This window comes from Lolium rigidum, chromosome 6 (genome assembly GCF_022539505.1).
Source record: "Lolium rigidum isolate FL_2022 chromosome 6, APGP_CSIRO_Lrig_0.1, whole genome shotgun sequence".
NCBI lineage: Eukaryota > Viridiplantae > Streptophyta > Magnoliopsida > Poales > Poaceae > Lolium > Lolium rigidum.
In genome coordinates, this window is record NC_061513.1 from 300,674,089 (window position 1) to 300,688,596 (window position 14,508).

General features: G+C 47.5%; 1 protein-coding gene across 1 annotated transcript; it reads left to right on the top strand.

Moving 5' to 3' along the window:
• The first annotated feature begins 1,018 nt into the window (after positions 1-1,018).
• LOC124664462 (transcription factor MYB2-like) lies at positions 1,019-2,254 on the top strand. Its single transcript, XM_047201979.1, has 2 exons — positions 1,019-1,307; positions 1,422-2,254. The coding sequence occupies exons 1-2, from the start codon at positions 1,133-1,135 to the stop codon at positions 2,252-2,254; spliced, it is 1,008 nt and encodes a 335-aa protein (XP_047057935.1). The 5' UTR covers positions 1,019-1,132.
• The last annotated feature ends 12,254 nt before the right edge of the window (positions 2,255-14,508 follow it).

Here is a 14,508-nt window from a genome sequence, read left to right on the forward strand (position 1 = left end):
GCACGGCAGCCATGAGTGTTAGGTCAAGAATCATTAGGTTCTACGAATATTTAACATGATTATCCTAGGAGGCTACACAAGCTAGCATGCCTACCTAACCTTTGCTTACTTCTCAGGGCGCTGTCTCCAAAGTTTGGTGTTTCATTGGCTTTTAGGGTAAAGGAAGTACAAAAAGCTATGTGTATGCTCCGTGAGCTGAAGTCTCCTTGATTGATTGCATTATTCTTTGCTTCAAGTAGACTTGCTCTCCCCACATAACTCTAGCCCAAACTGGTAAGTTAATAACCGGTTGGCCATTTCTCATTTTCTTTTATCAGAGCAGCAACAACATCACCAATAATTTTTTTTTCTGTTTCGTCGGCTATTTGTGCATGTACTGACAAATGTGCTGCCAATGGATGGATAACGAAATATTGATATGCATGTGTATATATCTCAATGTCTATAGTTTGGATTTGATCTTATCACAAAAGGCTATATTCCTTCTAGAATTTAATTTTATTCTACTTTATTTGTTTTGTAGTGCAAAAGGAGGTGGTGGTTCACAATGCATATATGTGTACATCCAACAATTTGCCCATCCCTCCCTCTCTCGTCTAATCGTAGCACAATAGTGCAAGGGTGACAAATTGTTCAGTCAAACACGCTTCATGTAGGAAAGAATCTAAAGCTCAGTAGGCCACTATTTCTTCCTACAAAGCCTCTCTCTCTCTCTCATCCCCATTTAAAGAAGGAAGCTTTGAAACATCTCCATAGCCAGCTTTTGATTTTCAACTACACTTGGTCTTTAATCTTCTTTCCCAGTGGGCAACCAAATTAATAACCATGCACCCTCTCCTACAACCAGATCAGTGTCCAATTCTTGAGTCTTAAGGAGCATGCATGCTATTAGTTACCCTAAAAAAGATCATCCTCCATATGATTGCCACGAGCAATTATAAAAGGGTAGCTAGCCACCAATAACACTTGTCTCTGCAGCTAGGCCCTCTTCTCCCTTCTTCTCCTAAACCTCTCTAGTGCTAGCTAGCCAGTGCATGGTCATATCCATCTTCTATCTATAAGGAGTGTGAGCTGCACCCCCCTAGGGGTTCATCGATCATACTCAGATATAGAAGCTCCGAGGTGACCAACAATGTCACGCAGGAAAGCAGCAGCAGCAGCAGGTGGGCTCATGTCGGCCATGGAGGAGGAGACAGCTGATCAAGAGCTCAGGCGAGGCCCCTGGACCCTCGAGGAGGACAACCTCCTCATGAGCTACATTACTTGCCACGGCGAGGGCCGCTGGAACCTCCTCGCCCGATGCTCCGGTGAGCCATAACTTCCAGCCATGCATCATCTCACCATATATACATGCAAACATGCATGCATGTCCATCGCCATGAATTTTTCTCAGCATATGTATGTGTTCGTGTTTATGTCAGGGCTTAAGAGGACGGGGAAGAGCTGCCGGCTCCGGTGGCTGAACTACCTGAAGCCGGACATCAGGAGGGGGAACCTGACGGCGGAGGAGCAGCTGGTCATCCTGGAGCTCCACGCCAAGTGGGGGAACCGGTGGTCGCGCATCGCACAGCACCTCCCGGGGCGGACGGACAACGAGATCAAGAACTACTGGAGGACCAGGGTGCAGAAGCAGGCGCGGCAGCTCAAGGTGGACGCCAACTCCGCCGTCTTTCGCGACGCCGTCCGGTCCTACTGGATGCCACGCCTCCTCCACGACATGGCCTCCGCCGCGTCCATGGCTGCTCCGCCTCCGCTGGTGGCGGAGCAGCATGGCGGCGCGTCCTGCTCGCAGTCGCCGGTGGCGATAATTGGCACCGAGCAGATGTGCTGCTATGCCGGCGGCGGCGTCCAGCCCAGCCCGAGCGTCTCGACGTCAGGATCAACCGCGATGCTGCCGACGCCGGTGCCCTGCTTCTCCGAGCTCAACTGGGACGAGCCGTACTACTACCCCGAGATCGAAGGTGGCGCCGACGCCTTGGACTCTGCGGGGTTGCTCGGAAGCCTCGGCCTCGACGGGCTCGACCTAGGGCCCGCGGCAGAGTACTACTCTGACGCGACGCTCCTCGACTACCTCAACTCGAGCTGCACCGCCTCCGCCATGAACACTATCGTGAACGCCGGCAGCGGAAACTACTATAACCACTGTGGAGGCGGCGGCATGATCGACGGTGATCACGCCGGCTCCACAACGACGTCATGCGAACAGGCGCCGGCGATGAAGCTAACGGGCGAGTGGGGAGGAGGAAGAATCTAGAATTAAGCTAAAATTCTAGAAAGGTAGATTAGCTAGTAATTAAACTGAAATTAGTTCCGTCCAAGTGGATGGATGGCACTCTCCTACCACTCTCCTACTCCTCTAGCTGCATTGCTTCTCGCGATGTCTCTCTATATAAGCCAGATGTCACAGTGGCTAATGGAGCTCATTATCGATCGTCTTCGTGTAGTACGTACTGAACTAGTGATGAAAGTTACCACCAATTGATGGAGATTGCTAGCAAGCTCATACTTGTCCTGACCTTGTTGATGTTAGTGGAGTCCGCCACCGATGTGGTGCATGCATGATGAATTAGTGGTGTAACTCTTGGTGTAGTAATTACGTGCGTACGTACGTGTGTGCTCTTTCTTACTTCCATCATTCTTCTAGTACTTGTTTGCTGGTGTGTATGTATGTGACTTGTCATTATCTCCAAGTGATGTCTTTTTTGGTGGTGTGGTGTGGTTAGATCCTGAGTTGTATGTTCTTGTGTGTGAGACAGATGTGAGTTTGGCATTGTCATATGTCAAGTTTGAGTCTTTGAAAGATGGCTTCTCTGATCTTGCACTATAGCATGATGATAAAAAGAGAAGATGGGGATCGTTGTTGCTAGTGCTATGTGTCTAATTGTAGTTGCCACGAGAGTCGAAATATGGACCCCGTTCTTCCCTAGCATGTTTGTTCTTCCGCACAATCTGGGTGTCAACGTTGGGTTAAAATCTTGCTATGAGCATTCGGTGATTGTGACGTCACTCACTTTCTTAGAGGCATCGGCATGATCGCTTCTACATTGGGCCCTCCTTCTCCGGTAATAACCAATAACGAGCTGCCTTTCGTGGTTTAGGTAATGATCGTGGATCCATCATTTTGACGCCACACCTCTTCGTCGACGGCGACCAATTGTTTTGAGGGAGAGCACCTTCATCATGTTATGGCTTGACCATATGACAACTTTGATGGTAAACTTGCTCATCAAGATTCGGTGGCCTACTTCATAAGCTATGTCGGCCAGTATTCCATCGCCTTGTTGATTTTGGAATACTTAGGTTCACCATGCATACTCAATTTTCTTTTCTTGAAAACAGCATAGTCGGCTATGCGCACCCTCAAGCATGGATTATTTATTTTGCATCATCTTGATGCATTAACAGAGGTGCCATTTACTGGAAAAGATGATAAACTTATGATCGGTCAGCAGATTGAGTGTGTAAGTCAATTTTCAATGCATAAGGAGGTTACAAAGCTAAAGCCCGTTTTTTTTATTTGGCAAACAAAAAAAAATCTTAACTCTTAAAATCTACTACTAAACTACTCTTTTAAACCAATAATAAGTCGCTTAACTAAATATTAGCTATATTTTATTTGTTATATATTGAAATTGTCATGTGCTCCTCGCTAAATAAAAGTTAATCTCCTTCACAATGCATGTAAGCTAACCAGAATCCTATTAAATTGACTTGCGAAATGATAAAATGGTGTGTGCAAATCGTACTTTTCTATGAGAAAAAATGACAATCGCAGTCTGAACGGAAACTGATGCATCATGCCATCACATCAAATCTCATGGAAGAGGGAACAGTCTTTACATTGATGACCATCCATTTCTCCTTTAATATAATTTGTGTTCTCCATGGATGGAGAAGAACATCCTGCATTGCTAGCAATATGCAGAAAGGATGTCTTGATAACACTCATGGAGCTTTCATGGACACTGTACTAGTAGACTTCCTCTTAAAGGAAGTGGGGTACGGCATATTTGATAGCGAATGACAAAGAAAATAAAGTGCTGCATAAAAAAAGAGTGTTGTGGTTGAATGGGAAATAAAGGATGTTGATAGTATTGGCCATGCTACATAAAGGATCTTAATTTGTTTTCTCGAGCTTGAAGACCTTAATAATTAAGTTAAGCGTCTCTAAAATTTCAGTATACTCAACTGCAGCTACCATATACGGGTAGACACTAGTGTACATATACATATAGAATTATTTCTATTGAAATCGGGTCATTCGTGTGCTGAAAAATACCCCGTACATCTGGCCTACCTCAAGCGTACTTTAAAATTTTGATTGATGCATCAAAAAAATTTGAACTATGATGATGAAAGAGTTGAAAGTAGGCTACATGCATCATCGATAAGAATGATATTGGCATACAATAATATGTAATAATGTTTTGAAGTTACATCTATATTGGGCACTATTTAAAAATAACCAGGTACGGGGTTAAATGTACTTTTTATTTTATTTTATTAGACAAAATAGTAGAAAGTTCACTCTATCAAATGACAAAATCTATATACAAATAAAGTCATCATCTTTCCTGTTACGGAGGTCGCAAAATCTCACATTATGGTATTTATATGTATGAAAGTAATAAATATTCTCTGCTGACCATGATATAATAAATTTGTGAAGATGTACCACACTTCACTTTGGTGAGAAGGGCCAGCAAGACTATTTACAAAACTCACTGTTCATCAGATATCTAAAAAAGATATGCCTCGGTCCCCAAGGATAAGTTGATATCTGATCTTGTATAATGGACGCATATCAACTTATCCCAATAGATGTTTTAATATCACAAAGATACCAATTTTTGTTTTTTCTATATAAAAAAGTATACTACCACGGAAGTTTTAAAATACCCCTCCGCTTCGTATCAACAGTGTCGTAGATTTGGATGCATCTATACACAAAATGTGTCTATGTACAACCAAATCAGCGACAATTAATATGGAACATGTATAAATTTACAACTGTACACTATGCCTCTGTGTGTAATAATCGTCCATGGGATTCCAAACAGCACCCTCAGGCGTACAGTGCCAGTTTTGCCATGCCCCTAGTCTCGTAGGATGTAATGCATGGATGTCCCCTTCCACGGAGCAACACGATATAGTGAGAGACCAATACAGAACCTGGCCAGCTGCATGGTAGAGCTGACCTGATCTGACAAACACGGAAATGATCCTGATCACCGGCTGTTCGCAGAATGGACGGAGGTAGACTGCTGGAGCCTTCGAAGCCCGACCATGTCTCCCTGCTTGTTCCAGTTGACCGCCATGGACAAACACGCACGTCCAAAATTCTGCACGCCGCTGCAGCTGCATACCCAGCAGCTGGAAAATTTTAAGGCTTCTTCAGTTTAGAAAACTACATAGGGTTTTCAGAGGATTTAAATCCTCATGATTTTCTCATGTACGCCCTCCGGTTGGTATTAGGGCATCTCCAGCGGCGCGACGTATTTTAGCGTCCGCGCGCGTCCGTTTCCATCGGTCTAAATGGTCGAAATCGACCGCGCGTCCGTTTGCGTCGGAGGGTGGCTCCAGCGGCACGACGCATTTTTTGGGAAACATTTTTTTAAAACATGAAACATAATTTACATATTTAAAACATGAAAAAAACCCTAACGCCTACTGCTGCTCCTCGTCGCTGTCGAGCACGATGAGCTCCGGTATCACCCACGGCCAGTAGCCATCAGGGGGAGCGTACGCCGGGCGCGCCGCCGGTGCTGGAGGTGGAGGAGGCTGCGGCGGTGGAGGCGCCCAGGGCTGCGGTTGTGGCGGCGGTGGAGGCGCCCAGGGATGTGGCGGCGGTGGAGGAGGCGCCCAGGGATACGGCTGTGGCGGCGGTGGAGGAGGCGCCGCCGAATCCTGTAGCGCCAGTCGAAGCGCTTCATCCACGGACAGGCCCGTCGGTATCACGCCGGTGGCGTAGCGGGGCAGCGGTGGCTACACAGGTGCGTCGTTCTCGGAGACCAGGACGCCGACCTTCGCCATCTTGTCGTCCGTCATGTTCTCCGGGAACTCGAAATTGCGGCCCTCCGCCATGGCCTGCTGCCATTCGTGGAAGACGGCCGCGACGTAGTTGTCGCTGTCGTCCTTCACCTCCTCATTATGGTAGGCGAGCGCCTCGATGTAGTCGTCGTCGTCGTAGGCAGCGTAGGCGTCGTCGTCGTCGTCGTTGTACTGCGCCTGTTGAGTGGCGCTGCGGCGGTGGTGTTGCGAGTGGAGGTGTGGGCGAAGCACGAACGCGCCGGTGGACTTTTAAGGGCGGCCGCGCGCGGGATACGATGCCATTGAAGGCGGCGCAGAAGCCCAGCCGCCGCCCGCCAGTGCGCGCGCAGAACCGGCAGCCGCGCCATTGATGGCGAAGGCTGCGGCGCAGACGCGGAAGCGCTGACCGCCAAAGCGGTGCCCCCGATGCAGACTCGCTGCCAGGCGGGCCCGGTGGAGACGCGAGCGGACACTTTGCGCGTCCGTCTCCGCGGATGGCCCGGTCATTTTGCGTCGCGCCACTGGAGAGGGTGCCAGACGTATTTTTGGTCAAAACGGACGCAAACGGTCACTCAGCGTCCGTTTACGTCGCGCCGCTGGGATGCTCTTAGTCGACGCGGGGTAGTACACTTCATCAACTAGTTTAGTGCGAGGGCAGCGTCGATTAATTCTGACCCGAGGTAGTACATGGTAATACCAGTCGTACTTTTCGACATTCAGCTACTTCCTCCACCCCAAAAATTCTAAATTTTGAATTTACGAAATCTAGATGAATCTGCCATATCTTTTATAGGATGGAGAGAGTACTACTTAAGAAATCCTACGAGTCAATGAGCCCGGCAGAAATAACTTATTTTTGTGCTTTCCATTAGCGCTAATGATCAGAGTCAGCTCGTACTGTGCATGCGGATGCTGATATAGCACAGTAGCATCTATATGTATGCACCCTGACAGCGAAGCATGACCCGAATGAAAAGTAGAAAAGGAGAGATTTTCCTTTTGATTCATCGCGTGGAGGAGGATTATTATGAAGTCCTTGTCGCCAAAATGAATTAAGCTCAATAAACTCCTGATTTCCACTTATCAGATGCCTCCTTGCAATTAAAGTTGGGTCTTTAAAAAGGATGGCACTTTGAACTCATGCCACGTAAGAATGTCAGATATCCAAATGAACAATAGCTAGATTTTTTCCGATAAAGAGCATATATTAATATCGTGGAAATACCAATTATACCCAGCCTCTGCAACAACATCATGCTCTAATGGTATAAAAGATGCACACAGCAAAAAAAAGAATTACAAAAAATAAAAGTCCCGCTACAGAGATCCAAAACTTGAAACGGATGACACCACCAAGACAACACCAGAAGTTCAGCTTCTCCATAAGCAACGCCTCCAAAAAGAAAACAGTGCACAAACGCTGTCGTCACCCAATTATAGATCTTAGGTTTTCACCCTGAAGAAAGTCCTCACTCTTAAAACAATGTCTTCAACAAGAACATTGCCAAGCACAACCAAATAAGGTCAGATCTTTAACAATAGCTAGATATAAACTTGTCCAAATTGATCCAATCATTACTAGACCGTCAGTGTATATACGATACTATATTAAAGGATGTTTTAGAGGACATCTGCCCGCACCCAACCCTCCCGCACCCAACCCTAACCCTCCCGCACCCTGCCCTCCGCCGCCGCCGCCGCCGGTAGCGCCGCCGGGGGCAAAGTCCCTCGGGGCGTGGCGGCGGCGGGGGCCCTTCCTCGTCGCCGCGTGCAGATCGGCGGCCGGATCCCCACCTCCTCGATGCTTGGCGGAGCAGACGCGCGTGGGATGGGCGACGGCGGCGGCGGCCCTCCTCCCGTCGGCAGTCCCCTGGCGGACCGATCGGCGCGGGTGGGATGGGCGGCGCCGCGGTCTCCCTCTTCTTGTCGGCTTCCCGCAAGCACTCCGGTAGGGGTTGGTGGTGGGCGGCGGCCGGACCCTCGGTCCGCGCCATGCCATCCACCCCCGCCTCTCGTTGGTGCGTGGAGGCGATCTCGGGCATCTTCCGCGACACGAGGGCGCCCGGGGCAGCAGCCTTGGGTTTGACGGACGAGGTGGCCTCTTCTTCGCCGGAGAGGGTCGGCCTGCGGTTGGTGGTGGTGGATTTTTGATCTATCATCGCCAGCCGGCGGTGAGTTGGAGGTGCATGGAAGCCGGCGATGGTGTCGCCGGTGGAGGGTTGGGTTGGCCAGCCCGGGATGGTCGACGACGTGGGGGTCCGGCTGAATAAAGGCGGCGGTCCTAGGGCCTCTCTTGCGTGAAGAGGAGGACCTACCGGAGGCCTGGACTCATGATCTGGCCGGAGGGTTGAGTTCCGGAAGGCTCTGCCGGCGAATGTAACAGTGCTTTGCCCGGAGTTTGCTGGATCGAGGTATTCGGTCGTGCGCACCCATGCGTTTATTCCGACCGTTTGGTTCCGGAGGGAGCGGCGCGAAGCTCTTTTTCTGTGTTAACATCAAGTGACTATGGATCCATGATGAAAGTCGGAAGAAGAGAATTTCATGAAGGCCGGAGGGGAGGACTAGCTAAGGGAGGTTCAAGTCTCCGCGCTATTGAGGGGCTTGCTTGGTGTCCGGGCTTCACAGCAGCGGTATGAAAGTGGGGGCGACAACACAGGTGAAGCGCAGAGTCCTACCTTTCAGGATGAAAATCCAAGGTCTGGCCTTAACTGGTTGTGCCTGGCAGTGACCTTGGTGGAGACATTGTTTTGAGAGTGGGGACTATCTTCAGGGTGAAAACCTAAGATCTTTGATCGGGCGACGACGGTGTTGGAGCACTGTTTCCTTCTTGGAGGCGTCGTTTTTTTGGAGAGTCTCGCAATTCAGGTGTTGTCATGGTGGTGGTTGTATTACTCGTTGTTAGGTCCGTGATACTCGTAGCGGGACTTTTGTTTCTTAGTTTTCTTTTCGTTTTTTTGGCTGTGTGCATCCGTAGTGCCATTAGGGTGGTGCGTTGTTGCAGAGGCTGGGTGTAATTGGTATCTCTCGATATTAATATATTCCCTTTATCGAAAAAAAATATTTGTTTAGATACTATTTATTGTACAAATATATATTTAAATTTAGACAAAACTAAGCCATCCTTTTATAGACAGAGGAAGTATATTTTTCCGGGTTTCTAAGGGATGATAAATGGTTAGATTGGTCTAGGTCTATGTTTTATCGGCAAAGTAATGATTTAAAAGAAAAATGTCTCCTAAGCAAATGGACCTTCTATTGATAGACTTAAAGATCAAGGTGGGCTCGATATTAACAACCTAGAAACAAAAGAAAATGTCAATTTGTTTGGGGAAATGGCTTTCAAAACTTTTGAATGAGGATGGTGTGTACCAAGAGCTTGTCCGAAATGAATATATACGGTCCAAAATACTTGCTCAAATTGAGTGGAAATCTAGGGAATCACAGTTTTGGGCCAGTCTTAGGAGATTTAAATGGCATATTATATGGTTTAGTACTTTTAAGATAAAAAAGATGATTCTATGAGATAGGATATTTGGCTCGGAAGAGCTTTGACGCGACACAGGCACCAACACGAGGACCAGACGGGCCGCCGACGGGCTAGGCAGGGGTAAGGCAGGGTCGAGGAAGGTTTTCCATGCACCGGTGGGCTTTGGCAAGCTTGGTGAAGACGAGCTCGACCGTGCGGAGACAAGCTCATGCAACGGTAGGCTTCGGACGAATCGGCAACCCTTGTGGAAATAGCTACAATCGATAAGCTAAACATTGCCATAATATCGGGACCACTTCTACCAAAAGTAGACCCCATTTAAGGAAAACATGAGGTAGAAAATTTATTTCTTTGAATCCATAACTGGTATTTTCTTCTACTAAAGATGCAGCGTGAGCATATGGTTTCTGAATTCACCCAGTTAGAGACGGTAATTTAGAATATATACAACCAGGGTGGCTAGCGGCTTTCTAGTAAATTACAAGTTGCATAAGCATTTTTTTTCTTTTATTTCGTTGGTTGATTTTTATGAACATTCTGCATGACCCTTGAGATGTAAACTTTAAATTTCGAACTCTCAAACTTCGCAAAGAAGATGTGTGCATCAATTGATGCAGAGGTGAGAGCTATATGCTCTCCGTTTCGAGAGAAAAGGTAGCACTTATGTGTGCCTTTTGCATATAGTTGATGCCCTGATCCACCACCCGAACCATCCTCATTGTTTCCACAAAATGGATGTTCACAGGTGGTAGTAGACCAAACGGGCTTATTCTCTGCTCCACCGATTTCCCTTACATCACATCGAACAGGAAAACCATCTCGTCCAATCAAAGTCAGGACCCATCATATCCAAGCATCGACAATTCCTTGTCATGCTACTGATCGATCGGACACTTGGATTTGAAACGACTTAACTTGGTTCCAAAAAACAATGGGCCACACCCAGCAAGGCAGCAAGTCTTCGTCTGAAGCAACCCCAATCAGGCTAGCCAACGACTTGACATGTTTCTAGGAAATTCGTATCCATATGTCTACTACTACCTAGGAACTGTTCATATATAGGCTCTTTCATGGTAAATCATGTACCTGTGCTTTATTTGTTAAGGGAGATATGTACGCATATATGGAGTGCTGTGCTTGCCGTGTATATATGGTTTCTGAAACAATAGAGAATTAATGGACTAAGAGACGTGTACAACAACCTCAAGGACAAGAGTCAAGGTATGAAAAGATGGGAGTCGTCTGGTCACAACGACAGTGGGGAAGTACCCATTGGTCTGCCTATGGTTCAGTCAAATCGAGTGGCATGACGATCTTGTGCGTGCAATGAACCTGAAGAATCAATACCAGTAACATGGTAGCATGCTATTTATACCGGATATACGACGTCTGCTCATACCCTTTTAAAGTACACTCTTGGATGGTGGCCTAACGTTGATCAGTGTGCGGATGATGTGCACCGATTAAGCTCTTCTGGTGTAATACTGTTCAGCAAGACCTGAGTTCGTTAGCAGATGCAGAGTCTGGGTATGACATCCTTGAGGATAGAAATCAACTATACGATCTTCACTTACCCATGGTGTATAATATATATACTTCTATTTATCAAGGGAGCAAAAGCTTGAATGGTTTGTAAGATATCTGACAGTTCTTCAAGCTTTTGTCATCTGGGAGGTGGCAGCGATGTTGATTGCTTATCACTCTAAGAGAACAACGAACTTAAGGACAAGAGTCAATGCAGGAAAAGATGGGAGCTGTCTGGTCATAACGACAGTGGAGGAGTATACACTAGATATACGACGTTTACACGCACCCTTTGAGGTATACTCTTGGATTCCGACCTTACTCCAAATGATGCAGAGTAATATCGTACTGATCGACAGAAAAAAAAAACACAATTAGTTAGCTGGCCCGGCTCCGGGCAGATGCTACCTTATCCAAGGTAGCAAAAGCTTGAATGATTTCTGATAAGATATCTGAACCTACCCCAATCCCTCAAGCTTTTGTCATATGGGAGGTGGCAATGAGGCTGATTGCTCTAGCACTCTACGAGAACAGTCCAACATATTAGTTGCATGCCCATGTCTTCTAGTCACCCAATATAATCTTCTGTTTTCAAAAGAAACTGTGTTTTCCACAAATGCTGGAAAACAATAGGCTGCCTCAGTCCTCACCTGTGTTTTCCTCTCAGCACATAGCCATCAGCAGCAAGACAGAAACCAGAAAGAAACAACTCCAGTGTGACATGACCATACATATTGTTAGACCAAGTTCCAACTTCCAAGCCAGCTTCCATCCTTGATGTGCCAGATAACTAATGTGATCCCGAGGAAGGGAGGTGATTCTACTACTACCACTAGACACTGGCGGCCGTCAGTACCAACCACTAATTGGTCTGAGTGTTAACAACTGTTAACTGTGTTAAGCAAGGAGAAGTGTAGTACACAGCAAGAAAACAAAGTAGCAGAGCTGCCGCTTGCTTCATGCAACGAAACTCTTTGTAGTCCTGACGGCCGAAATGCAACACGTTTGCTTTAATAAAGCCAAGCAGACCAAAGGCAGGGCATCCTAAGACCATACCATAACCATAGAGAGAGTGACATGTTGATTACCTCTCTTACCATTGACGACAAGTCCCAGTCTTGGACTGGTTCTCGTAGGCTGACTGGATGATTAAATCAGCCTATGCATACGGCCGGTGCAGGACAGGGCGGCCTAGGTGACTAACATTTGACGAGCCTGGGCATGTCAAATTAAGAGACCATTTGGTTGTGTGTGTGCACCCAAGTGGCCATGTCCACGCCATGGAAGGTGACGTTCCCGTTAGCCGAATCGGGCCATAGCAACTGAGGCTGAAAGAAGAATAAAACACTAGAACATGCTTGGAACTCCAAAGTTGCTTCTCCATGGAAACAAAGCCGTGGCCGGCCACCACACTTCATCCTTGGTGGGGTAATATGACGAAACGCAAGGATGTGGCTTCCTTAGCCCTTCTTGTGTCTTGGGAGCTTTGGAACGAAAGAAATGCTCGGATCTTCAAAAACAAGCATGCGCCACCCTCGGTGCTTTTCAACAACATCAAGTTAGAGGATAGACTTTGGGTTTTGGCGGGTGATAAGTGTATGAGTAATTTGATGCCGCGAGAGTAGTCCCCTTTTGCTTCGAGGGGGGTGTGTTGTAAAAACTATTCTTCTTCTCCTTAATTAATGGAATAGGGCAAAGCTTTTGCCCTCTTTTCAAAAAAAAAAAAAGCCGAGACGGCGAACAGGGCCATGCACCAAGCGCACAAGGCTTTACCTAGAGCCAACTTTCACTGTTGAAAGCAACAACCAGCAAACACAAAATAGCAAATACGACAGTCGTACAAATCAAACCGGTTGACAAGCATTGAGTGGAGCATCCAAAACCGAAAACCTCGCTAAGAAAAGCAAGATCAAAACGATCAGTATGTTAAAGACATAGCACCGAGTGCAGCATCCAGAAACCAAAACCCAAAACCACACTAAGAAAGAAAGATCAAAATCATCAGTATGCAGATATACAGAATCATAGTCTTGAAACGGTGCATGGTGGTAGAAAGAACAATACACTGCATGTTTATTTGTATTAACTTTATTTCAACATTATGTTCTGGAAAAGAGTTTAAACACAATTTACATCTGAATCCTGAACTAGAAGGTAATAGACTGGCTGTAATAGACTGTCCCTGTATTTGTATCTCCAATGATCTTCTGAACTGGAGTGTTGCACACTTTGTTCATTTAAATGCTGAACTATGAACTACTACAAGGTAATAGAATGCCTGAAACTTGTCATTCACTAATTCCATTAGTTTTCCAGCAGCTGACTGCACGTAGAAGACTAATCCATTCATTACGACATCACGGAACAAGTTTATTCGTCCATTAGTGTATACAGTACACAGCACTTTCATTAGCCTATAAAGTAGTATGTCAGCACTTAATTAACTAGTCAGCCCACATATTTTGCAGCTGGGACCTTCCCTGCAACACCACTGTTGCATAACTTGCATGCCTTCAAGGATGTTTTGTTCACCCCAGCTCTGCAATAGGAAAAGAGCGGTACCATAATAAACTTGCCGTATTACACTACTTTTGGAGGCCACCAAACAATAGAGCAAAGCTTCAGTCTAGCTAGTCAAAGTGTCAAATGCTCCCAGGTCCAGGACATCAATTAAAAGGCCATTAAAATTAGTACGGCATGAGGATGAGGGAGCGTGATGCTAGACCACCAAGTCCTGCTCGCCTCACTCACTACAATTTCTGTCCTCAGTTTATCTCCAACGGGACGGGACGACCGTTTGCGTCCGTGGTGATCAGAAATGCGTTTGGTACCCGCTCCACCGGGATGACGCATAGTGATCGGGCCGTCCGCTGCGACGTAAAAGCGGCCCAAATTTGCGTCAGGTTTGCGTATCTGCGGCCACTGCGCAGACGCAGGCGGACGCCCCAAGTGACCGCTCGCTTTTCCACCGGAACCCGTATCAAGAGCATCGCTTCCGCGGCCATCACTTCCGCGTCTGCACCGCAACCTTCGCCATCAATATCGCGGCGGCCTGCTCTGAGTGCGCACTAGCGGACGGCGGCTGGGCCGCCTTGAATGTCATCGTTTCCCGTGTGGCCGCCCTTAATAGTCCATTAGCATCGTTCCTGCCATCACCCACAGCACGCACACCTCCACTCCCACCACCGCCGCGCGCCACCGCGGCACCATGGGGAAGAATAATGACTTCGAGGCATCCGGCAGCGGCAGCAAGAAGGCGGTGCGGCCGCGTAGGGTCTCGCTGCCCGTTCACGTGGCGCGGCTCATGCAAGCGAACTAGACGCCGTGCGGCGGCTGGGGGACATGCAAATGCCTAGCGGCTGGCGGCTCAGCTACCTCCGTGTGCTCATACCGCCCGTGCCTGCGCGCGAGCCATATAGGAGCGAAAAGATCCGGTGCAGGCGGCATTACCTGCCGCCAGACCTCCG

Bases quoted from the DNA above. Each gene is read 5' to 3' on its own strand.
- LOC124664462 (XM_047201979.1), top strand. From the start codon at position 1,133: ATGTCACGCAGGAAAGCAGCAGCAGCAGCAGGTGGGCTCATGTCGGCC. The intron at 1,308-1,421 runs GTGAGCCATAAC...TGTTTATGTCAG, and splicing joins CCTCCTCGCCCGATGCTCCG to GGCTTAAGAGGACGGGGAAG.